We start from the raw sequence: 27459 nt of genomic DNA on the forward strand, positions 1-27459 counted from the left end.
AGCTTTTTTGGCTATACTGGGCAACATGTGGGATCCTAGTTCCCTGAGCAGGGACTGAATCTGTGCCCCCTGCATTGGGAGCTCAGAGTCTCAACCAGTGGATCACCAGGAAAGTTCAATATTTTCAAAAAGAGCAGTAGGGGAGAACTGCAGAAGTCAACAGTACTCTGCTGTCAGATCACAAGTTAGTCAAACAGAACCACTAGCCAAGTACCCTGATTAAAGTCTGTAACTCTAGACCCAACTAGTAGGCACAGTTCGCTAAATCTCATCTTTTTTGCCAACCTACTCTCTCCTTAATCCACCAATACGTAGAATTCTTTCCTTTCTATGTTTTTTCTTACCCCAAAACGCCACACATTTTGCCAAAAGTATGTACTTAGTGGTGAGCCTATCTGTATCTGTGTACGTATCCACTGTATGTATGTATGTATGTGCATGTGTATATACCTCAATATAGTACTTTTTTTGTTTTTGTTTTGTTTTGGAGGGGGCACCTGGAGTCTACACACTATTTTTAACCTCCATACTTTCACAGGTACATCTGTGAGAGAAGTGACTTTTGCATTTTATTGTAAAAATGTCTGTAAATATAAAACAGTGAAGTCAGGGATAAAGGTAAACAAGCTAATTTGATAGGTGATAATGATTATGTGTGTGTATCTGTTTATTATTCAGTGCTTCTTTATTTACTGAGGTACTGATTTTTCTCTTAACAATATATATGTCATAAGGATTTATCATATTTACTTCCCAATCAGTCATCCCTTTCTTTAATGCTGTCAAATTTGATTTTTTTTTTTTTGGTGGTTTGCCTCCTCTGTCTTTAGGTTAAGAGAAACCTCTCATTTAACCACTAATTTCCCAAACCATGAACACTGAAGGACAGATGACGCTGCCTTCTCTGGAATGGTCTAAAGCAAAGTTGTGTCTTTACTACAGGCCCAAATCCTGGCAGGCTATAAAATTAACCTGGACACAAGGTCAGAGGTGGGGTAGAGGTGCCAGTTCATACCTACATCAGCTGGAAGTCCAAATTACCCACCCTTCTTAATCACCAAGGAAAAACCAGCTGGGGTGAGAGCTCCACATTGGACTACAGGTGAGACCCAAGATGGGTTACCTGCCTATCCATCCAGTGTCTTTGGAACTGTGGCAAACTGTCCCTTTCAGCCAACAGATCCTGACAGGTCCAGCTTCTCTAGTGTGGATGCTTCAGGTAAGACATCTGGCCACATCTCAGCGGCCTTACACAACCCTGAGGGATGCTAGAGTGCTGCACCACGACTGTGAGTAACAAAGCCCTCTGTCTTTCATTTTAGTACATACACTTAAGCAGAGAAGCTAATGAATTTGGGTTCTAATATTAGTCATGAAGAAGTGGGATTTCTGAAATAATAAAGGCCCAAGACATACCTGATTTCGTAGAGGCTGTTGTGATGGCCGATCCCTGTGTGTGTGGCTTTCTCGAGTTATGGCAGATGCACCAGAATCTACATGAACTGACCCTACTGGAGTGGGCTGGAAAAATGCAACAACAAGTCAATTGGGGAGAATAGGTCCAAATACTCTGCAAAGGACAGCATCATTCTAACAGAATAGTAGTCATTATTATTACTATTATCATTACACGAAGGCCAGTTTCAAACCTTGCCTTCTCAGTTTGCTTATCTACAAAAGGGAGACAGTTTGGTCCTCAACAGTTCATTGGAGAGGAGCCCGTCTTCGAAAAGAATAAGAACATCCCACAATGACAACTGTTAGCATTCCCTCAAGTCCTTGGACCGTAGACTATAAGAGCAAATTCAGAAGCTTCCTCAGGCATTGGGCTCCAGTCCAACAGAAGTCAGGTACCTTAACAGTTTATGGAGTACCAGCTCCTGGATCATTCAAACTAAATTTCTTCTTAAAACTGACTTGGGACTTGTCTGGTGCTTAAGAATCTGCTTGTCAATTCAGGGGACACGGGCTCAATCCCCGGTCTGGGAACTAAGATCCCGCATACGGTGGGGCAACTAAGTCCTTGCAGCACAACTTTGAGCCCGTGTGCCCTGAAGCTAGTGCTCCACAACAAGAGGAGTCACTGCAATAAGACGCCCGTGCATTGCAACGGAGAGTAGCTCCCGCTCTCCACAACTAGAGAAAGCCTGCGCACAGCAAGAAGACCCAGCACAGCCAAAAATAAATAAAGAATTTTTAAAAACCTGACTTAAATTCTGGTATCTTAGGTCATAGCGGTCATAATCTTAAAAACACAGCAGGAGTAACTCCTTCACTGCTCTAGTGAGAGCAATCTATGGCATCTCCCTGAAAAGGCTGGTAAATGGAAAGTCTACAAAGGACTGCTTTTTCCCCACAGATGCAGGCAGAAAGTCTGGCAAGGGGTGAGACAGTGCTGGTCTGAGGGGAGCAGGGGAGAAAGAAGATACTTACAATAGGCCTCCCAACCCAATCATACGCGTAGTCAAAGGTGTAGCCTTTCCTTTCAAAGAGGTCTGTGAAGAGCGTCCGTAAATACTCATAGTCAGGTTTTTCAAAGAAGTCTAATCGCCTGACATATCGCAGGTAGGTTGCCATCTCCTCTGTTAGGAAAGAGGTTAAAGGCCATGCTCGTTAGCTGAATGCTTCCCGTGGGGAGAAGCTCTGGACCAGGCAAGGAGTACCTGCACAGACTATATCTGCTACTGATGTGTTTTTTGTTTCATGGATCAAATAAAAGTGATAAAAATCTATCTTGATTTAAATAACAATAAGAGGAAATGTAAATTTTTTTGGAGAGGACCCTTATCTAGAGATACTAAGACAGGCATGGTTTCCACCTTGTTCAAGGCTCCAGTGGCACCGGCTGGAGGGTCCTGTTGGCATCCTACCTGGGAAGTTTTCACAGAGAACTTCAATGGGAGTATTCCTTTTGGTGTCACCAATTTTTTGATATCTTTCTTTTAAGGTATCAGCCTGTAGAGAATAAAGAGAAAAAGTCACTTGGAAAGAGGTGCTAAGTATGGGAGGTCCGATATGTCTGGGGACATTATGACTGTTTTCACTCAAACTGTCAGGGTTTATTAGATCATCTCAATGTTTTTCTGATACTGACAAATAAGAAATGTACTAGAGATGATACATTCAGACATGCACAGAACATCTGCTGTTCTGGAAAGCTTTACTGGCAAATATATTTAGTAGTCTCAGATAAACACCGTCAAATGTAATGGCATGAGGGACTAGGATAAAAAAATAAATTCAAAACTGTAACAGCTTAGTAATGTCCCATGGGCACTAGGGTTCAAATGCGATTCAACCTTCTCATTCTTTGATCAGCTCTAGATAAGATTAAAAATATTGCTAATCCATATGAGTGTACTTATGGCTGATTCCTGTTGATGTATGACAGAAAGCCAGAAAATTCTGTAGAGTGATCACCTTCAATTAAAAAAAAAAAAAATATTGCTAATCCAAATGGGGGCAAGCAGAAAACGTTAGCTATAATACAGGCGTGGCTAACAGACAGGTTTGCTATATGTCAGTGGCTCAAAGTAGCCAAGTCTGGCTTGCTTAAGACTGCAGACAGAGGGCTTGTGGAGCGTGGACCAATAATGTGGTCTCAAGGGATCTGCATGAGGGTCTACCTAGCCTGCTGACCCAGCTTTAAGCAATTATGTTTTGAAGTTATGCTGGGGACATTTTAAATCTACAACTACCCTAAAATGATTCATGGGTCATGAGAAAATTTCAAGCAATTAATAATACAAGAATGCATTGCTTGGCTGTATGATGAGCAGATAGGATGTGAAACTCTATTTGACAACTATCAATATCAGTGAGAAGGTATGCAACTAGGAGAAGACCATGGAAGAGACGTTAGGAGAGGAATTTAAAGGGAAAGAAATAAAATCCTCCCAAAGGAGGGAATAAAAGCCTCACTTTTCAGCACAAATGTCCAAGAAATCACAGCAAAATGAATCCTTCAGGCCTCTGGGAGGGAGGGAGGGACCATATGGTACCCAAAGCTACTGATAAAGTTTCTTTCTATACTAACGTACTGAAGTAAATTACAACTCAAACAAGTCTTGCATTTAGCTATCTAATGGGTCTTAGAATGGGTAAGAAGCTCACCATTTCCTAGTCCAGGCAGCTAGAGGCACAGGGTAATCATTACCATGGTTGTAACTATAATTAATAGCTAACCCTGACACAAATGCACTGTACTGACACCTACCTAAGGAAGGGTATTTAAACTACTCATTTCACAAGGAACGGCCATTGTACGCATAGGCATTTATTCAATAGAACACTTGAACAGCAATATTAAACCTGGAGTTTTGTTTAGTTCAGGTGGGTTCTTGGCCTATACAGGACAAACACGTATTTCCCAGTTCCTGTTACGGGTACACCTAACCCTGCTGGCCTTGTGTAAAATGTGTAGAAGCTGCTGTCAGCAATCTGTTCCATAAATTCCCTAACGCACTGGGAGCACTATTCCTGCTACACGGTGGTAGTGAAGAAGGAGTATCAACACAGAGAGAAAAGCAGCACTGGCAAGGCTGGGAGGGGATGAGGCAAGAAATTACAAACACAAGGAAGAAGGCTTCAGAAGGGGAAGAAGACAAATGTGGGGAAAACAGAGCTTCCCAAGCCCAGGTGAGTATTTACATTACAGACTAATGTAGTTCCTGCCTTGCATCTCTGGAGCCGATTGTCCCCTCTGTGCTTCTTATAGCATCAAGTCAGCCACCCCTTTCATTATCAGCTAAGTATTTCAGCAAAGCCCTCCACTAAGCACTTCCAAGGATACCTTGAGTCCTTGCCAGGGAAGGCTGCCTCGAAGGAAATACATGAACATATGGCCCAGGGCTTCCAAATCATCGCGCCGGCTCTGCTCTAAAAGGGAAGACAGATCACACATTATGTTTGCAGTTATTAAATCAGAAAGGGGTGCAAACCCAAGTAATCCCTTCAAAAACCTGTCTGCTCTGGAAAGGCTCTGCTTACTAATCCTCTGTATAACTAAATCAGGGGTGGTATTTTAGATCAAAACCAAAAACAGCGTGTACTTCCTTTGCTTAGATCTGTTACTGGCAAGTAAATACCAAGTGAAAAGAGCAAGTCTAAACTAAAACCCGGTCCAAATCACTGAACAGTGAGTACTACTCACTCGATGCTGTCACCTTCCTGAAAGTAAGATACTTCCTGAAAGTAAGAAATAACAAATGTTATTTCTAGTGCATGGGCTACAATTGCTCTTTGGTTACCATTGTGAAAAGTGAGCAGCAGATGGAGTAGCTGAGGCTGTTAAAACAGTCCTTCTGGCTAGGCCTGCAAAGACACAAGCTGCAGAATGCCTAGCATACGTGTGTGTGTGTGTGTTAGTTGCTCAGTCATGTCCTATTCTTTGCGACCCCATGGACTGTAGCTTGCCAGGTTCCTCTGTCCATGGGATTTCCTTGTGTGTGTGTGTGTGTGTGTGTACGTTACTTGTTCAGTCATGTCTGACTTTTTGCAACCCCACGAAATGTAGCTCACCAGGCTCCTCTGTCCATGGGACTTCCCAGGCAAGAATACTGAAGTGAGTCACCATTCCCTTCTCCAGGGGATCTTCCCAACCCAGGGATCAAACCCAGGTCTCTCACATTGCAGGCAGATTCTCTACTATCTGAGCCACCAGAGAAGCCCAGTATACATGCCTAGTGCTTTTTATTCTATTGACATAATCCTTAGCTCCATTCCATTTGTACCACAGCCGCCTTAAGAAAGATGTATTACTAAGGTGCCCTTTATGGGCACATAAACCAGTATCCTTGCATTCAGTGAGCTTAGAATGTAAAACAAGTTGCTGGATTTTGCTTTCTTTTCTTTAAATTGGGAAGATAAGGATGATAAAGAACTGCAGAATAGTTAATTTAAAAACTGTAACTACATCTCGGAAAACATCCTATACATCTTTGGCTGTCAGGCAACAGAAGTAGCACATTCTTCCACTTTTAATTTGCCAATTATAATTCATCTCAGACATTTTATGTGTTTATTTTTCAGAATCAAGTCCGGGGCTTTATCAAAAGAAATGAGAGATATAAAAATAAGAGACTACCTTCAACTTGACTTTTGTCTTCTTTGTGTAGAAAGTAAAACCCAACAGAATCAGGGAGGCAGGAAAAGCTTCTCAGGTAACTCAAAATACAAAAGCACAATACTTTCACTGCCGCCTCTATCATAGGAAATTTGCATGGAAAAGAGTGAATAGTACTCTACAGTGTAGATGAAGAAGGAGGAGGTTTTCGCAAGTTAGGTCACTTAATGGGAAGGGCAGCGCCCTGACAAGAGAGATAAAGTTGAGCTGATATACAGCAATCGAAATAATCCTTGAAAGAATGAAGACAAACAGCAAGGCCACCAGAAGCTTCTGGCTACAGATGTTGTTAACCGATTCTGTTAACAGAACCTAAAGATACACAAAAAGAGAAAGAACAGGCAGGGTGAATCGGGGCCTCCCACAAGCAGGGCAGACAGAGAAACCACACCCTGCAGGTTCTCACACTGTATCAAACCTACTCATGTCCTCTATTTTTACATCTACTTCCTGTAAGGAGGCCCCTTTAATAAAAAAAAAAAAAAATCCAGGGACAAATGGTTGTATTTTAGCTGGTTGGGCACTAGAGGGCGAAACTCCCCACATTTTGAGTAATTGTACAACAGAAATAAGCCCAACTTTTCTTCACAGCAAAATCCATTATAAAATGAGATTAAAAAAAAAAAAAATTAACCCCCCTAAAATATACTAAATACATTTAAACTCACCAGAATGAGTAATAAAATAACTTCAAATATTGAAAATCACACACAAAAAAGCTGTGGGATATGGGATGGTAAGAAAAATAATGGTTCCTAAGTCAGGTTATCTAGGTCTTGGCCTATTCCTTTCCATTAGTTTATTAATGTATGCAAAATCAAGCATGGCCAAGTCACCTTTTTGGCCTCAATTTCCTCATATGAAAATGAAATGATTGATTTAGATACTATGAACAGTCATTTTCCACCTCTAAAATTCAAAGATAATCTATGATAACTTAAACCATCATGCTTGTGCTTAGTTGCATCTGACTCTTTGCCACCTCGTGGACTGTAACTCACCAGTCTTCTCTGTCCACGGGATTTCCCAGGCAAGAATACTGGAGTGGGTTGCCATTTCCTCCTTCAGGGAATCTTCCCAACCTAGATATCGAACCCATGGTTCCTACATTGGCAGGTGGATTCTTTTATGACTGAGCCATCTGGGAAGCCCCAGTTTAAATCATAAACATCTTTTAAAAAATGAGAATGAAAAACGGAGCCAGGCTTTATTTCCATATTTCTTTGAATACTCCACATTTGTTCAATTCAGTATTTCCTGATGCCCTTGTTTTTTCATGAAGGTTATTTTTATTTTCAAAGAAGAAAGGTTTCAATACCAGTGAGATCTGGAGGACACAAATTAATCCACATCATGAAGGCTTCATCCACATTATATTCATCCATATCATAAAGGGCCACCCAAGACGGACGGGTCATGGTGCAGAGGTCTGACAAAACATGGTCCACTGGAGACGGGAATGGCAAACCACTTCAGTATTCTTGCCTTGAGAACCCCATGAACAGTATGAAAAGGCAAAAAGATAGGACACTGAAACATGAACTCCCCAGGTCGGTAGGTGCCCAATATGATACCAGAGATCAGTGGAGAAATAACTCCAGAAAGAATGAAAGGACGGAGCCAAAGCAAAAACAACACCCGGCTGTGGATGTGACTGGTGATGGAAGTAAAGTCCGATGTTGTAAAGAGCAATGTTGCATAGGAACTTGGAATGTTAGGTCCATCAATCAAGGCAAATTGGAAGTAGTCAAACAAGAGATGGCAAGAGTGAACATTAACATTTTAGAAATCAGAGAACTAAAACAGACTGGATTGGGTGAATTTAACTCAGATGACCATTATATCTACTACTGTGGGCAAGAATCCCTTAGAAGAAAGGGAGTAGCCATCATAGCAACAAGAGAATCTGAAATGTAGTACCTGGATGCAATCTCAAAAATGACAGAATGATCTCTGTTCGTTTCCAAGGCAAACCATTCAATATCATAGTAATCCAAGTCTATGCCCCGACAAGCAATGCTGAAGAAGCCAAAGTGGAACAGTTCTATGAAGACCTACAAGACCTTCTAGAACTAACACCCAAAAAAGATGTCCTTTTTATTATAGGGGACTGGAATGCAAAAGTAGGAAGTCAGGAAAAACCTGGAGTAACAGGCAAATCTGGCTGTGGAGTACAGAATGAAGCAGGGCACAGGCGAATAGAGTTTTGCCAAGAGAATGCACTGGTCATAGCAAATACCCTCTTCCAACAACATAAGAGAAGACTCTACACATGGGCATCACCAGAGAGGCCAATACCAAAATCAGATTGCTTATATTCTTTGCAGCCAAAGATGGAGAAGCTCTGTACAGTCAGTGAAAACAAGACTGGGAGCTGACTGTGGCACAGACCATGAACTCTTTATTGCCAAATCCAGACTTAAACTGAAGAAGGTAGGGAAAACCACTAGACCATTCAGGTATGACCTAAATGAAATCCCTGACAATTATACAGTGGAAGTGAGAAATAGATTTAAGGGATTAGATCTGATAGAGTGCCAGAAGAACTATGGATGGAGGTTCGTGACATTGTACAGGAGACAGGGAGCAAGACCATCCAAATGGTTGTCTGAGGAGGCCTTACAAATAGCTGTGAATAGAAGAGAAGCGAAGGGCAAAGGAGAAAAGGAAAGATATACCCATTTGAATGCAGAGTTCCAAAGAATAGCAAGGAGAGATAAGAAAGCCTTCCTCAGTGATCAGTGCAAAGAAATAGAGGAAAACAATAGAATAGGAAAGGCTAGAGATCTCTTCAAGAAAATCAGAGATACCAAGGGAACATTTCATGAAAAGATGGGCTCGATATAGGACAGACATGGTATGGACCTAACAGAAGCAGAAGATATTAAGAAGAGGTGGCAAGAATACACAGAAGAACTGTACACAAAGGATCTTCATGACCCAGATAACCACGATAGTGTGATCACTCACAGAGAGCCAGACATCCTGGAATGCAAAGTCAAGTGGGCCTTAGGAAACATCACTGCGAACACAGCTAGTAGAGGTGATGGAATTCCAGTTGAGCTATTTCAAATCCTAAAAGATGATGCTGTGAAAGTGCTGCACTCAATATGCCAGCAAATTTGGAAAACTCAGCAGTGGCCACAGGACTGGAAAAGGTCAGTGTTCATTCCAATCCCAAAGAAAGGCAATGCCAAAGAATGCTCAAACTACTGCACAAATGTACTCATCTCACACGCTAGTAAAATAATGCTCAAAATTCTTCCAGCCAGGCTTCAACAGTTCGTGAACCATGAACTTCCAGATGTTCAAGCTGGATTTAGAAAAGGCAGAGGAACCAGAGATCAAATTGCCAACATATGCTGGATCATCGAAAAAGCACCAGAGTTCCAGAAAAACATTTACTTCTGCTTTATTGACTATGCCAAAGCCTTTAACTGTGTGGACCACAACAAACTGTGGAAAATTCTGAAAGAGATGGGAATACCAGACCGCCTGACCTGCCTCCTGAGAAATCTGTATGCAGGTCAGGAAGCAACAGTCAGAACTGGACATGGAACAACAGACTGGTTCCAAATCAGGAAAGGAATGTGTCAAGGCTTTATACTGTCAGCCTGCTTATTTAACTTATACACAGAGTACATCACGTGAAACGCGAGCCTAGATGAAGGACAGCTGGAGTCAAGATTGCCGGGAGAAATATCAATAACTTCAGATATGCAGATGACACCACCCTTGTGGCAGAAAGCAACCAAGAACTGAAAAGGCTCTTGATGAGTGAAAAAGTTGGCTTAAAACTCAATATTCTGAAAACTAAGATCATGGTATCTGGTCCCACCACTTTATAGCAAATAGATGGAGAAACAGTGGAAACAGTGAGAGACTTTATTTTTGGGGGGGCTCCAAAATTACTGCAGATGGTGACTGCAGCCATGAAATTAAAAGACGCTTGCTCCTTGGAAGAAAAGTTATCACCAACCTAGACTGCATATTAAAAAGCAGAGATATTACTTTGCCAACAAAGGTCTGTCTAGTCAAAGCTATGGTTTTTCCAGTAGTCATGTATGGATGTGAGAGTTGGTCTATAAAGAAAGCTGAGTGCCGAAGAATTGATGCTTTTGAACTGTGGTGTGGGAGAAGATCTTGAGAGTCCCTTGGACTGCAAGGAGATCCAACCAGTCCATCCTAAAGGAAATCAGTCCTGAATATTCACTGGAAGGACTGATGCTGAAGCTGAAACTCCAATACTTTGGCCCACTGATGCAAAGAGCTGACTCATTTAAAAAGACCCTGATGCTGGGAAAGATTGAAGGCGGGAGGAGAAGGGGATGACAGAGGATGAGATGGTTGGATGGCATCACCGACTCCGTGGACATGAGTTTGGGTAAACTCTGGGAGTTGGCAATGGACAGGGAGGCCTGGCGTGCTGCAGTCCATGGGTCGCAAAGAGTTGGACACGACTGAGTGACTGAACTGAACTGAACTGATAAAGGGTTCCTTTCAACCAGTCAGAAAGATGTGCTTGGTTTACCTGCATTGCAAGCTTGATTTTAGGTCAGATATATTTCGTTGAGGGAAAGGAGCCAGATGACCCAGTGTCCTCACCCTAACTTCAAATATTAAGGAATATAAAATGGGCAGGTTTAATCAGTGGGAAGGTGAGTAATCTAATGCAGTAATGTCAGGTTTAGTGCTTCCCTTGTTTGTGCCATCGCAAAATTAACAGGCAATTCTCTTCAGTTCAATTGGAAAAGATACTTCTTTTTTCCATTACAACATAAAAGAAGCTACACATTTGAAAACCAATAGGATTACAGTTCCTACAGAAACCTCTCTGAGTTTGAGACCATGGCCAGAGAGTTTAAAGGGCATGTGACAACCACCTATATGTATTCTCTATAATGGGGACATTACAGACAAATATGGTGACAGGCTGGATCTGACCTGAAAAAAAACCCTGGAACTCAGGAAGTCCACATGTGGAGCTAAATTCAAAAATTCCAGCAGAAACAGCTACACCGAGAGATAAAGGAACCCAGTCTGATGACAGTAGATGCTTAAAACATATTTTGTTGAATAAATGGTAACTACCATTATACAGTCTTTAGTATTATTAAGCAATATCCTAAACAGTTTATATGCATTATCTCACAGAACCCTATGCTATAAGGTACTATTAACATAAACATTTCAAGGCAGATGAGATAACTGATGGTGAAAGAGGAAGGTTATTGGCCCATACAAGTTTATTTTAAAGAGCCTGAATTTACATCCCCTTTTCTTAACTATTACATTGTACCTTAAACAAACAACACGGAATACATATTTCTTATCTGTTCTTGCTTTTCCTGATAAGAATAAAAAAATCAGAACACAAATGCTGAGCCCAGGAAGCAGACATCAGAACAACTTCCAGACTGTCAGTGAAACCAAACGATCATGACTTTACTATGTACCACAGTCTTTCTCTTTGTGAAAAGGAAGGAAGAAGGGAATTCTGAGCACTCTGCAACAGAACCATGTTACATGTTATCACTCATTCAACCTGCAACACATCCTTGTGAAATATTACTCTATTTTTACAGGTCAGTTTCAGGGACAAGTTTTGGACAAGTTTGATACTTGTCCAAAGTGTCACCAATAAAAAGTGGCAGAGAACCTTCCAGTCTAATTTTAAACTATTATATTTAGTTATGTGAGAATATCCAGGTAGTTAGCAAAAAAATCCTGACAGCATTCATTTCAACTTAGGTTATATCACACTACTTGGTAATGTCATTTTTATTCTTCACTAGAATCCTCACCTGAATCTCTGAGTAGTGTACTCAATGAAGCAACTTTGTAGGTGCTTACATTAGTCTTTAAAATACTTATTGTGTAAATAGTTCATTAATATTTAAACACCTTATATAATGAGCTGTATCTAGGAGTCTAATACTCTGTTTATATGTCTACTCTCTAGAGTGGTGATTTTCAAACATATCTTTTCAATCACCTTAGTACCTTTTCTTCACATAGAATCTTCCATGAAAGCCCAATATATAAAACAGACAAAAAGGGAAGCTTTCCTGGAGAAGCTGCTGAGGGCCCAGAGTCCTACCAACTAAGCCTTCCCACTGTTCCTTAGGCTTCTCTCACAAATACTCTCTCTGGACTAGTCTCTCTAACATGGAAGGCCTTCTGTCTTGACTAGAGCTTTTAGCAATATTTGTCCAAATTGTCTATCATGAGGAAAAAAAACTCAAGACTCATGGAAAAGCAAATTATTTTCAATGAATATAAGACATAGGCTTTTCCTGGAAAAATGAGTCACGGAACTATGCACAGAGAACAGAAGCCTGGTCCATGTTTTAATGAAGTACCCTTCTCCAAAGATCAGCCTGATGGCCTTTTCAGGTTATATAGGGCGCCATGTATATGTAGCTATCAAACTCATCTCTAAACTTACCAAGATGCTATCACCTTAATTCAGTCATTAAAGTATCCACACTGCTGAAAAAATAGCACTAGGAAACAAAGAATTAAAAATCCTTAAGCTGTCAACAGGATACTGAGAAAGTCACTGACTTACCATCTTAATTTCTCAAGTATAAACATCACTTACCCTGTGAAGCAATAAGAATCACAAGTTGTAATGCACAGTGGGTACAAAAGTGTTTTGGGAATAAAAAGGTGTTTTAACAACCTGCCTCTTTCTTGGAGCTGAAAATAAACACACCTTTGCCAAGATGCGTGTTGATAGACATGTATCTTGCTGTTCCAGTTAAACTTTTGTGTTCCCTATAAGGTATATGTTTTTTGGTTTCAGGGTCAATGTATTCCTTGGCCAGTCCAAAGTCTATAATGTGTATAACATGCTCTTTCTTATTGCCTTGTCGACCGATCAGGAAGTTCTCTGGCTTGACATCTCGGTAGATGAGATTCTTTGAGTGGACATACTCCATTCGGGAAAGCTAAAAGAGAGAATGACAGTGATACAAATACTACTCTGAAGAAGCTTATTACAAAAATACTCCAAAACGTTTCCTTTTATCAGCTCAAAGTTGTAATTACTGAAATTAAAATAAAACTTATTTCTTCACCACCCAGAGTCACTTTACTCCTGTAAATCAGAACGTATTTTCTGATACTAATACATACATGACAAATATGAAGATAAAAGAGAGAAGAATAGTATGGTTCAGCTAAAGTGATAGTATACGGTTTTACTTCACGTGACAACTTGCAAATGGTGAACAGAATTAATGTTTTTATGTTACTGCAGAAGGAAAGCATTTGAGAGGCAAGAATCACTCCCAGGCAGGAAACAATGTGGTGGTGGCCTCTGAGGACAGATGCTGCTGCCTCCTTCACTTCCTGCCCACACCTTCCTATACGCTGTCTCTTTGTTGCAGAAATAAGGAAAGGGAGGCCCAGAGAAGCTGACTGAACTAATATCACAGAGCTAACTAACGGCGGAGGTAGGAGCATAGTTTTTATGAGAAAGTAAACACAGTCCCAAATAAAACATGTTTTCAAATTTCATTAAGTTCATTTCTACCTTTAAATCATTTCTGCTTAGTATAGAAAGGGAGCTTGAGCATTTGAACTTTTTTCTAAAGTCAAGATCAGTTTTCTAACATTTCCAAGTCTTTTTTTTTTTTCATTTCCAAGTCTTTAAAGTGGGTGAGACCATCACCATTTCAGACTCACAGAGATGCATCTACATCCTTGTGCAGAGGGGCTGACAATCTTCTCAAAGCAACTGTCTTAACTGTTCCTTAAACTGGTATTGGTGTGGGATTTGGTAGGTGCTGAGAGACACAGCCTTAGCTGTGTTGGTCTCTGTGAGAACTAGAGGCCAGAGACCTAAGGCAGGTTCTTGGTCAACTCTGAAATCTGATTCTAGGGCAGTGGGTTATATTTTCCATCTCTTCTTGGATGCGATGGTAAGGAAAGAGAGAGGATGTGACAAAACTTTACAGTCATGTGTTTAAAACCTATAAATACAACCACCAAGAAGTTACCTGCATTTGAGCAACTGTCGCCGAATCACCCTCTTTCTCCCTGTATACCACCTGCGCTTCAGTTAAGGGCAGAGTATTGCTCCAAGGTGCAAACTCTTAAAATAGAGCAAACGGCAAATACAGTGTGACTTCTTGGGTTAACCCTTTTTGCCCCAGCCAGCTGTCTACAATGCCACCAAGCCAGGAAATGTGCATTCACAAGGTGTCACCAGAGCTGGTAAATGCCAACAGACACACAAGGATGCGGTTAGGAGACCTGCCCCTCCCCATCCCTACGCAGAAGAGCAACGCCAACTTACCAACTGAATGGCTATCATTAACACAGTCTTCAAAGAAAAGGTCCGGTCACAGAGGTCAAACAAGTCCTCCAAGCTAGGGCCGAGAAGCTCCAGCACCATGGCGTTGTACTTCCCACACGGTCCAAAGTAATACACCTGTGGGAGACCTTCACCTGAAAGCAGAGGGAAAATGGGGTGCAGAGTGAGGGACCAAAGGCCAAAATATGACACAGCTGCATCAGCATGAAGCAGATCAAAAGGGAATACAACTTCTGAGATTTTCGTTTTCTTTCACAGTTCCTACCGGAGAACCTAAACTGAGCATGACAGCTTCAAAAGGAACTAGTAATGTGTGGGAAAGGCTAAGTCATTGCACAATATGTTCAAAATAAAGTAGTTATTTCATACCAAAGGCATTCCCACTGCTATGTAACAGAGAGAATAGTCCGTGGTCCACTGCTGGACTGGAGCATCAACTATTCTCCACCAAGAGTGCCCCAAAGTACACTATCACAAGTTTCAAAAAGACGACTCGTGAGCTCAAAGGCCAGGCTCACACACCTTGCTGCACTAGCCGGTCTCATGTGTACTCTGTGCTTACTGCCAAAACCACATGGAGATAGAGCTGTCTGTGACTGCGGCTCCGAGGAGAACCCAGACTGAAGGGGTGAGGTGACAGAGGGCGCAGCCTGGTCTTTTTCTCAGAGGGAGTCCCTGTAGCTTCCTGTTTTTTCTCAGTAGGAGCAATGTCAACAGGCTGGGTTTGGTTACTGATAAGTAATTATGAAAGGAAAAGGAATAAAAATACAAGGCTGGGCTTTCCCCAGATTTGAAATTCATAGTTATAAGAAGCCAAAATCTAGACGTTCTCATCTAAGTGGCAACTTGTGAATGAATTTCCTCCTTAAAGTGTATTGTAAATGAGACATCAATAAATATGTGCTAAATGGCACCATGTGAACTGTGGGTATGAATGAGACTACAGAACTAAAAAATCTGGTCCTTTGAGTGGGAACACTTCCATCTTAATACACTTATGTATACCGTGGTCTACACTTGTAAATGCTGCAGGTCACTGTATGCTCCTGCCTATGAGTTTTTCAGATAACAAGGTTCTCTCCATCTTGGCATTCTCTTTTCATTGTACAGGTGGAAAACTGGCAGAGGTAATTCTATCTGCTGCGATATGAACATCTGTGGCCCCTTCCCAAAATTCATATGTTGATGCTACAAATGCTACTAATGCCCAATGTGATTATTTTAAGACTTGTGGGCCTCTGGGAGGTGAGATCATGAAGGCAAGGCCTTCACGAGTGGGATTAGTGCCCTTAAGAAAGAGAACCCACAGAGCTCCCTAGCCACCTGCAGCCATGTGAGGACACAGCAGGAAGTTAGCAGTCTGCAACCCAGACGAGGGCCTTCAGCAGAACTTGACCACACTGGTATCATGATCTTGGACTTCCAGCTATTGGAACTGAGAAAAAAATTTTTCTGAGTTTATAAGTCACTCAGTCTGTGTTGTGTTACAGCAGCCCAAAGGAACTGAGACAATATCTAATCCTTAAAACTTTAACCCAATCAATATGCTTGTCCTTCTCTCCAGCACAGGTCTTGTATATTTGGAACTGGTACAAATCATTGCTACGATATGCGTCTATAATTATTTTGTGTGGTGCATCAGTCTATTTTATTCCATTGAAATACTAGACAACTTCTTTTTTAGTGTTTCTATCAGGTCATTCCTGGCTCATACTGTCTACTATAGTATACTCTGCTCCTACTAGCCCCATAAATATCCACTGAATTGCCCTGTGCTTGTTTTGATTCTCCCTTTCCCCAAAAGTTGTCTTTTTCCCCCTGTTGTTTTAAGAACTCATCTTCAGCTCACTTAACATATATAAAACCTAACAGCTGTTCCTGAGTCCTGCTGAGAAATCCAAAGCGGAACACTACCATAGAGATTTACTGCTTTAATTAATCAGACACATTGTAGACTGTGGTTTGGAGATCTTTTAAATGCTACATCCTATATAATAGCTTTTGATGTGATGAAAAATTGATTTTCCTAATATTATATTCTTCAAAATAGGTGGGGCAGATCTGTTGGTTGCCTGCCCAATATCCATTCCCTCCTTCTTTGTTAACAACAAAATATCTAATTCTTATCAACAGCAACTCAGCTAGTTATAACCTTCTAGTCTCCTTTGATAATAGGAATGGCAAGTGAGATGGAAACAGAAATTGTTAGATAGGGTGGTTCTAGAGAAGTTCTTTAAGGGAGCTGATTCAAGTTGGAGGTATGTGCCTTTGAGATGACTGAAGCTCCAGAAGCCATCTAGAACTATCAGACTCCTTGAAGATGTAGATATGGATGAAACAAAATTAGAAGAACCCATCCCTGATGACAGGGAAGCAACCACACCAATGCAAGGCTTCCATTCCCTTCTGGACTTTTTTAATCCAGAAGAAAAATCAATCTCTACCTTGACTGAACTACTGTTCTTTGTAATTTTTTTACAACCAAGTCTAATCCTAATTAATAAACATTCTACTCCTTTACTTGGTTAAATTGCAAACCCAGGCACAATATCCTCCTTCTGAAGTACAAGCTAAAAGTCAGGGCTGCGTAGAAATATAAAACTGGCATGATTTTCTAGACTTGCTGCCAATATTTAAGGATCAATTTAAAAATAAGACACATGGTCATCTTGTTCTTGACGATCTTTAGTACCAACTCTAGGCATCTCTTGTCAGAAATTTCCATGTTTACAAAGAAGCCACAAAAGCTTTCTGGGTGATGTCTATAATTTCTAGCTGTGAGTAATGTCACTCGTAACTCCTGCCTGGAAATTTCAAAGATGTGAGGAGTTCCTGCGGGCTGTGTTACTGTTCCTTTTATTAAATACTTTGAATCTCATAATACCCCATTGGGCTTTGGGATGCTCAAGACAACTTCTGGATTACTGAGTTTTGGCCTTGAAGGCTTTTCTCAAAGATGGACTAGGTCCAAGATGCTAGTGTACAAAAGAACTCAAGTCAGAGTTGTGGATTTGGTTCTGCTCCAACTCTGAAAATTCTTTCACCTCTCTGCTCTGTTTCATCCATAAAGAGAAGGAGTTCAGACTGGTTCTCTCTCTCTCTTTTTTTTGGCTATGCCGTCCAGCATGTGGGATCTTTGTTACCCAACCAGGGATGGAACCTGCACCCCCCCACTTCCCCCGACTGGGTAAAAGCAGAGTCTTAACCACTGGACCACCAGGGAAGTTCCTAGTTCTTTTAAATCTATAATCGTGACTATAGCTAGGATTTCCTTCTAGCTATCTTATAGGTTTTTCTTTGTAAAGCCATACAACCAGTATAAATGAAAACTGTCTCCATGGACTATGTGTGGTACAAATTCAAATGTAAGCTGGTAATGGTAACTGGTAGTGGTACTCAACTGAAAGTGTGTCTATCAGAAACACCTCTAAAACTTTAAAAAACGGATACAGTGACATCACGTCAAACCTACCAAACCAGAATTTCTAGTAGTGGGTATAAGCAAAGTTCCACAGATAATTCAGAAGTGCAACCTCAGCTGGAAAACTCTGTATCTAGAGGGTAGAAAATAAAGGGCACTGCTTTGCTTTATGGCTAATATATTATGAAAATTCGGAAAACAATGACAGACTAATCTTTTTCAGAAGCTCTTTCTCATCAGACCAACTGGACTCAATACCTTTTGAAAGGAATCATTTTAAGGCTATTTGAAAGACTTGTTCTGGAGTTTCTTAGGTATTATTGAGTATAAAAATCTCTTTGGAAGATGTACTTGTAATTTATTAGAACCATCTGTACAGATAAACATGCGCTCACAAAAGTTTCAATCTGTGTCTGGTTTTACACATGACTACCCCTAAACTGGCCAGTGCTGGTGGTGAAAGACAGGCCCACGAGAAAAATCTGCCTCTTTGGTCAGAGACAACTGCACAGTAATGATTGATCACCTGGGCTGTATTTAAATAAGAAATCCTGTATATTAGGTTTCACTCTACTTCTACAGAGCCATCTCTAATCCATTGTTTAAGAAATTTTTAATTAACCAATATTATGGTGTGAAATCACTCAATTCTTGGTATTTTAGAAATTAAGGAAGTATTATAATCTCTCATCTGCTCTGAAAATAAAAGCACTAATAAGGTCTCCTTCCTAAATTGGTCAGCTGCATAAAAGCTTGAAAATTAAAGAAGTAGATTCCACCTCTTCTGAAGGATTTACAACAGATATCACTCTAGTACCTTTAGCCATAGGCTAAATCTCTTCTAAAGCAAAACTTCAAGGCTATACCCACACTGCAGATGTTATCATGTATATTCTCAAAGGGAACTATGAAATAGCTTTTCCATCCATCAGTAACATATTCTTATAACCTCTGCTGGACATATGGCCCACACATATATCAAGTTGCACAGGACAGGAAGCAAGGCATATAGCACTAAAGCTATTTTTCAATCTGTCATAAAGTCAACTTGGGTTAAACACTCCAAATCAAGGATAATGGCTTCTTTATCATCCAAGCTGTTACCTAAAAAGATTCCATAATGTATTATGAACAGTAACTACCCTAAGTAGAGATATTTTTAAATACACATCAGGCAGAGAACTGAAATAGAACCACCTTGAAGCTTTTGGTAATTTGATCACATTATTGCCTAATAATTAGCCTTTCATTCTTTTTGAAAAACTAAATTACCTAGCTGTGAAGCAAATTCAAATAAGTCTCATTTGTACATTAATATCTGGATGTAAAAAAGTAATATCTATATTAATATTTCTATGAAAAAGTACATATATGTTGATTGACTATCTTCTAAAGTTAGGGCTGGAAAAAAACCTTTAAGGACATAATGACCTCGGCAATTCCTTTTCTTTGTTTATACAGTTTGTTTTTTAATTTTTAAAGAAAATAGGATAGTTTTTCTCCAAACTTAAGCTGTCCTTGGTTCCACCGATGGTAGTGGCTTTTAGCACAGTTACCGAATGTTCCTTAATGTTTACTAGAGATCAGGGAATTACTGATATATAGGGAATAATTTAATATTATTATTACTATATATATGGGGATAGTAATAATAATATTAAATAAGTTCACTTAACAAGAAAGCAGAAAGAATAGGCAGATAAACATGATTATATTCCATAGGAAGAAATGAAAGGAGAAAATGAAAGCATACCCTTTAAAACTCAGAAAATATTAAAACAACAAAAACAATGCATTCTCACAAAAAACGTGAGACATTACATGTGTTTTTCTTTTTAAAAGAAGAACAGAATCCCTCTCATTTCTCTGACTCTGAAAAAAAATGCCTTTTTACAATATGACGCAGTTCAACATATGAATCTATTCAAACTGCTGGTGTAATAACCAAAACAGTGAGACCCAGGATTAAAGAATCAGCATTATTTTGTCTTGTCTATAATGAAAAATGTTTTACAACCACCTTGTTCACAGGCCTCTTGGGAACTGGAATATCATTAGACATATGCTGCTACTGCTAAGTCACTTCAGTCGTGCCCGACTCTGTGCGACCCCATAGATGGCAGCCCACTAGGCTCCCCCGTCCCTGGGATTCTCCAGGCAAGAACACTGGAGTGGGTTGCCATTTCCTTCTCCAATGCATGAAAGTGAAAAGTGAAAGTGAAGTCACTCAGTCGTGTCCGACCCTCAGTGACCCCATGGAATGCAGCCCTCCAGGCTCCTCCATCCATGGGATTTTCCAGGCGAGAGTACTGGAGTGGGGTGCCATTGCCTTCTCTGATATGCTGCTAACAGCAGCTCAAATTTGTATGGTGGGAGAAGAGAAGGTGAGAGGCAAGAGCAGAGGAATAATCTCACAGAAATTGAGCTTTTACAGTTTCTCTATTACATACAGTTGTGTATGTACACAACTACAAAGGCGTTACCTCTCAAAGCAGGTTTCAAACTTTTGTTTAGTCAAAGGAATCAGGAAAAAGTCTAAGACACGACAGATTTCTTCTGTAGCAGACTGCATCAAAGGTAAAAAATGTTAAAGTGTGTTATGTATTGGGGGTGGGAGTGAAGGGTGGGGATCCTTTTTCTTTTCCAAAAGACTAGTAACTCAGTTCAGAACTGGTAAATTTATGGGATGAAAAGACCCAGTTTCTGAAAATTTACCACTTTATCCCTGGGATTAAGTTATGAAGACAGACTACTGAGTTCCAAAAGGTGAGAGATGACCAATTCTTCTTAATACACACCTGAAAAATAACAACTGAAAAGTTAAGAAAGTTTAGCAAGCATTTAGAAGGAATAAGAAGGAAAAAATGAGACTACTCAAAGTACAATGAACCTCTTGCTGACAATTCTGCCCAACTCCCATTACACTTCCTTTGTCCATGAATCTGCCTTCCATATGAAGGTTTTTTGAAGGCAGTTGATTACAATATGTTAACTATGTGTTAATTATGTTTATTAGTGCCTAGTACCAGTCAAAGTATATGGTAGATAAGGGCAGAGTAAGTATTAATACCAAGTAAATATACAAACACAATTGTCTCCAAGTTTTAGACTCTTTTTTTTCTGGCCATGCTGCGAGACATGTGGGATCTTAGTTCCCCAACCAGGGATTGAACCCATGTCCCCTTCACTGGGAACGCAGAGTCTTAACCACCGGACCGCCAGGGAAGTCCCTAAACCACATGTCTTTTTGGTAAAGTTACTTTCCCTTCCTACATAGGCAGCTTAATTTGTCCTATTCACCTTCTTGGTTTCCAATATTTTTATATCAGTTCCATGAATACTATTTTACACCTTTGTATCATCTGTTCATCTTTCTATAGTTCTTGATTTTTGTAAATTTCAGTTCCTTATCTGGAAAAGGGGCTATCAGGGACATAATTTTTTTTAAATTGTAGAAGTGATATATAACTAATTTAAAATAAGTATAACAGCTAACCAAAAGTAGTACAGAAACACATGAATAAAAAGTATTCATACATAACAGATGATACACAGACACGTAATTAAAAATACTTTTCTGCAACTTCATTTTAAATTTAATATTATATAATGGACATTCTCCCTTATCAACATATAGCTGTACATTAAAAGCTATATCCTATCTTCCCCTATGATGTATCATATTTAAGTTTTCCTATACTGACGGACATTTAGGTTGTACCCATATATTTGTTACCAGAAATAGATATTACAGGGAATAGCTTTTGCTTGACACGTGTTATTTTCTTCCTTCTACTGATAACATCATCTTACTCTTCTGGGGTGAAAGCACCATTCCTTTACTGTTACTACTTGTGGGTAAAGCGGGGTCAAGCCATTTTCCACTGCCACCCCAAGGATATGACTCAAGCCAGATTAATTAGAAGATTCTACCCTCCTCCCCTACGGAACTGGGTCAAGAATAGGTGCTTAAACTATGCTGGTACAATGTGAGTAAGCTCTGGGACTTTGTGGAACTACTATAGGGAAGGAGGAGCAATTTCTGTCCAGCTTGATAACTAAACAGAAAGGAGCGTTGCCTGAAGCTATCAGAGACTACCGCATGAGAATAGGTAGATTACTTATCTGAGAATGAAATCAACACAGAGAAAGCAGAAATCAGAGAGACAGACAGACAAATGTACCACAAACTGGAGGACCAAGGACTGGTCCTGGCTTTGGCTAGCCTGAGGTCAGTCCTGCAGGCCAAGCAATTCTCTCCCCCAACTCCACCCACTCAATTAAGTAAGCTAGAACTCCATCAATTGAAAATGAAAATGTCTAGACAGAGACACATACTCATATGTAAAAATTCCTTGTGCCTACCTCTGGGGGCATGAATACACATTATCTCTTGAGGGTGGATTCCTTGGAGAGGAAATGCTGAGTCAAGGGTCATGCTCATCTAAAACTTCAGTATATGCCGCCACATTGCCAAGTTTAAATCCTCTTTGGTTCCTAGTCTGTCTCCAGTGCTGGGCCTCTTTTCACATTTATCACTACTGTCCTAGGCCCAGGGAGTATTTAAAGATGTTTTCAGAATATGTCTTGACTCATTCTTCCCAAAGCCCCAGCACTAGGTTATCTCCTCTCTCATATGTAGCCACAACATGTTTGCAGGAGTCTCCTAGCCTTTGATCCAAATTATCACTGATATTTCAAAGTCAGGTGACTCTTCCCCCCCTACTATTTGTACAACACTACGATAAGAAATTTCCACTCAAAGCACATCCGTATCACAAAAGTATATTGACCATAAACTGCTTTAAAGCTTATTAATGTTTTTATATAGGTCCTCCAATTTAATCCTAACAAATACACACAAGAATTACTACTCTCATTTTATGGGTAAGGAATTCATCTCAGGTCATACAGTGAGTGGTAGAGCCAAGACCAACCTCGCTCTGCCTCCAAGATTCAGACTCTTTTTTTTTTTTTTTGGACGGGGGCGTTGTGCTTTGCGGCAGGTGGAAACTTAGTTCCCCGATCGAGACTGAACCTGTGTCCTCTACACTGGCAGAACAGGGTCTTAACCACTGGACCGCCAGGAAGTTCCTCAGGCTCTTTTACTGTACTGAATATATCTATCTGCGCCCTAACGTCCACGGACATCTAGAATGACAGCAAGGACTACCAAGTAACATTACTTTGATAGGAGATTGATGATGTTGGGAAAGATTGAAGGGAAAAGGAGAAGGGGGTGACATAGGATGAGATGGTTGGATGGCATCACTGACTCAATGAACATGAGTTTGAGCAAATTCCAGGAGATGATGAAGGACAGGGAAGCCTGACGTGCTGCATTCTATGGGGTCGCAAAGAGTCAGATGTGACTTAGCGACTGAACAACAATAGATTCTGTGAAATGCAATCTGTGTATGAACCTAAGGGTCAATCACAAGACACTGATGATGTTTATAGGTTATAAACTCAAGTCATAAAGTATATTTTTCCTTAGAAAAGCACAGGTTAAGATTCTATCAAGAGTGCATTAGTAGTATTTTTCTAATGTAACTACAAAGTAGTCAATCTTTAAGCTTAATAAACACATCATTTAGGAACTCAGAGGGAAACCTGGCCTATGTTTAGATTAATACAGGAAGTACAGGCCAGTACTTAATCCAAGTGGGATGCTCAGTGTTCACTCAGTCGTGTCTGACTCTTTGCGACCCCATGGACTGTAGGTAGCACGTCAGGCTTCCCTGTCCTTCACCATCTCCGGGAGTTTGCTCAGACTCATGTCCATTGAGTCAGTGATGCCATCCAACCATCTCATCCTCTGTCAGCCCCTTCTCCTCCTGCCTTCAATCTTTCCCAAAATCAGCGTGTTTTCTAATGAGAAAGTTTTTCACATCAGGTGGCCAAAGTACTGGAGATTCAGCTTCAGCATCATTCTTTCCAATGAATATCCAGCATTGCTTTCCTTTAGGATTGACTGGTTTGATCTTGCAATCCGAGGGACTCTCAAAGAGTCTTCTCCAACACCATGGTTTGAAAGCATTAATTCTTTGGCACTCAGCCTTCTTTAAGGTCCAACTCTTACATCCATACATGAGTACTGAAAAAATCATAGCTTTGTCTATATGGATCTTTGTTGGCAAAGTAATGTCTCTGCTTTTTAATATGCTGTCTTGGTGTATCATACTTTTTCTTCTAAAGAGCATCTTTTAATTTCATGGCTGCAGTCACTATCCACAGTGATCTTGGAGGCCGAGAAAATAAAGTCTGTCACCGTTTCCATTGTTTCCTCATCTATCTGCCATGAAGTGATGGGACTAGATGCCATGATCTTAGTTTTCTGAATGTTGAGTTTTAAGCCAGCTTTTTCACTCGCCTCTTTTACTTTTATCAGGACGCTCTTTAGTTCCTCTTCCCTTTCTGCCATAAGGGTGGTGTCATCTGCATATCTGAGATTGATAATTTCTCTCAGCAATCTTGATTCCAGCCTGTGCTTCATCCAGCCAGCATTTCGCATGATGTACTCTGCATATAAGTTAAATAAGCAGGGTGACAATATACAGCCTTTCCCAATTTGGAACCAGTCTGTTGTTTCATTTTGGGTTCAAACTCTTACTTCTTAATCTGCATACAGATTTCTCAGGAGACAGGTAAGGTGGTCTGGTATTTGCATCTCTTCAAGAATTTTCTATAGCTATCACCCTCTTTAAAAAGCCTTCCCTGTTTCCCATAATTAGAAACCATTTTTCCCTTCAGAACTTCCATATAATTTTATACATAAATTTAAAAAATAACGTTCCATTGTTTTGGTCTGCATTATAGTTACTTGCATATCTTAGGGAGCTCCTTGAGAGTAGTACAACAATGTCTTACAGAAAATATGAAAATAAACATTACGTTTTCCTTCCAATAGGCAGTGACTATGTTTTTTATTATATAACTCCGTGGCTCTTTACTCACTGTAAGTGTTATGGACACAGCTGATGCTGAGTTCTTGCTAGTGAAAATATCATCTCCTTGCACAATGACTAAAGTAATTATTAGTAAGAGACTCTACAGGTTGGTAAGAAAAGTTGAATTAAAGCAATATAAATTATAAAGAAAGAGGAAAAAAATGTAGAGAAAAGTTCAAAGTGTGTCAGACTGTTGAAAGCACAAAAGAGTGCAAAGGGGCACAGAGCTGACACACACTTCTTTTAAGTGGGCGGAATATAAATTACTTAGAAGTCATTGAAAGAACAAGAAAATATTACTCACATATGTTAAAACTTAATCTTTTTGTTGGTTTCTGTCTTAAGTATGCTTATAGATACAAATATGCTACAAATACAAAAAGGCTTACTAGCAACAGAATTATTTTGATAATAGGTGTGAGGCATTATCTTTATGCAGTCTGTTACTGGAATTTAAGGAAAATATTCTCTCTCACAATGACACTGAGAGATACTGGAAAGGAATTCACTGAGTTTTAATATAATACAGTAGACACATGCTTTTCACCTTCTCATAACCCACAGGAATAATTCACTTCAACAACTCATCTCTTTCATTTGATAGTAATCCATAGCTTTGAGGATGCTAAATGTTACCTTCCTTCTTAATAATTAACCTTGACAAACTGTGAGTTAAGGAGGGGGAGTCACTGAGGGCTGTGGTGAGTCCTGTGATGGCCACCGAGACTTCTGTCCTTGCCTTCCTTCCATAGGCATTTTCTAAAGGCAATCACGAAACTATTCTTAATGTCTGGAGAATATGCAAGGAAGAGAAACATGCAAGTACATAGTAAGACAGGTATCTGTAAAGACAGAAAAGTAAAGTATAACCTAGAATTAAACGGAGGAAACAGCATCACAAACTTAAGGGTCTGTGCTGACTTCTAAGCAAGCTTTGGACAGGCTTTGGAGCTTGACTGTTTCCAAACCTTTGCCTGCAAGAGCACTGTAACCGTTTTCTGGAACCAACCACCACACTCCAGCCCAGGCCATGAACACATAAGTGACTTGGGTCTATTTTCAGAATTTCGCCTTCTATTTTTCAGGAAGATCCTTAAAAGAAGTCAAAATCCAAGTACCAATTCTGAGCAAATATCTCTCCCAGTTCTGTATTTTGCAAAACAACGCACTGAAAAGGTGTTAGTACTGTGTGTAACTGTGAGGTGCATGCAGGCTGCATAATTTCTATAATAAACTCACAACACTCTATTTGCAATTAAAGAAATTACTGGCTCAACAAGTCTTCATCAGCAAAATATCTAAAACAGAAGTGGTGCTTTTTTTTTTTTCTCCAGGAGGCGGACAAATTTTACATATGTATTGTAACTAGAGGTAATTACTTCTATGCCTCAAGTGACTCAGAGCTATTTGAGAGTTTTAAAGAGCAGACAAGGGCCACAGGGGTTTGGCCCCAACAGATAAGCAAGCATATGAGAAATGTCTCAATGCTTTAAACCACTGAAAAAACACGCAAAGGACACACAACCAAAGAATTAATCCTAGTCCAGAAATGTACTTGGGTATTGAGTTTCAGAAATATCAGTTCCTTTTTATGGCAAACTAGTGTAGCTAGTTAATAAAAGTTAAAAGTCATGATGGTTTATCCTTGGAAAAATGGAAAGAAATTCATTGTACTATCACAACTAAATTAGCTCCATTAAAGACCAGAAAATTTGTACAGAGTATGACAATTACACCTTTCCAAGCCCAGTAAATGAAAACAATCCTTTCTATTTTTTCTGCACAAAATTAACAATTTACTACAGATTGGATTTATGCCGTAACATCAATGAAGCATTTAAATGTCCTTAAAAAAAAGATTTATTATATATTGGCTGTGCTGGGTCTTCACTACTGCGTACAGGGCTTTCTGTAGTTGCAGAGTGGGGGCTACTCTTCGTTGCGGTGTGAAGGCTTCTCTTGCTGCGGAGCATGGATCCAGGCAGCAGGCTCAGTAGTTGCAGTGCATGGGCTTAGCTGCTCCGCGACATGGGGGATCTTCCTGGACCAGAGATCCAGTCCATGTCCCTTGCACTGGCAGGTGGATTCTTAGCCACCGGACCACCAGGGAAGTCCAAAATGCCATTTTAAAATGTTTTCCGGACAACATAGGTGGATTTGGAAATTCACATGCATGCATACAGACTCTTTCAGAGGAAAAGATGACAAGCACGACACACTGGCCCTTGTCTGAAGTTTGCTCCATATACAGAGGGTATTTTAAAAACTAAAATATAGGCTATTTACAACGTTGTGTTAGTTTCTGCTGTATAGCAAAGTGATTCAGTTATACATACACATACATTCTTTTCTGTATTTTTCCACCACTTACCGTAATGATATTGAATATAGTGCTGTACAGTAGGACCTTGTAGGACCTCCATCATATATAAACTAGTTTGCATCTGCTAATCCTAAACTCCCATCCATCCCTCCCCCACACCGCCTCCCCCTTGGCAGTCACAAGTCTGTTCCCTATGTCTATGAGTCAGTTTCAAGACAGAGATGCTTTTCACATAGCCACCTCAGGCACTTGCCTGACTCACCAACTCAAGCACACTTTGGTATTTGGGTTCTTCTCCCCGAGAGGGACAACAGTGAC

The 27459-nt window shown here is 40.2% G+C and overlaps 1 protein-coding gene across 1 annotated transcript in view; it reads right to left on the bottom strand.

Moving 5' to 3' along the window:
- CSNK1G1 (casein kinase 1 gamma 1) overlaps positions 1 to 27459 on the bottom strand; it is a 155160-nt gene that overhangs the window by 33366 nt on the left and 94335 nt on the right. Inside the window, 6 exon segments of the mRNA XM_070378066.1 lie at positions 1417 to 1521; positions 2434 to 2582; positions 2871 to 2955; positions 4793 to 4878; positions 12843 to 13077; positions 14430 to 14581. Of these exon segments, the coding sequence (XP_070234167.1) occupies positions 1417 to 1521; positions 2434 to 2582; positions 2871 to 2955; positions 4793 to 4878; positions 12843 to 13077; positions 14430 to 14581 (812 nt within the window).

The sequence above is a fragment of the Bos mutus genome, chromosome 10 (assembly GCF_027580195.1).
Source record: "Bos mutus isolate GX-2022 chromosome 10, NWIPB_WYAK_1.1, whole genome shotgun sequence".
NCBI classification, from domain to species: Eukaryota; Metazoa; Chordata; class Mammalia; order Artiodactyla; family Bovidae; genus Bos; species Bos mutus.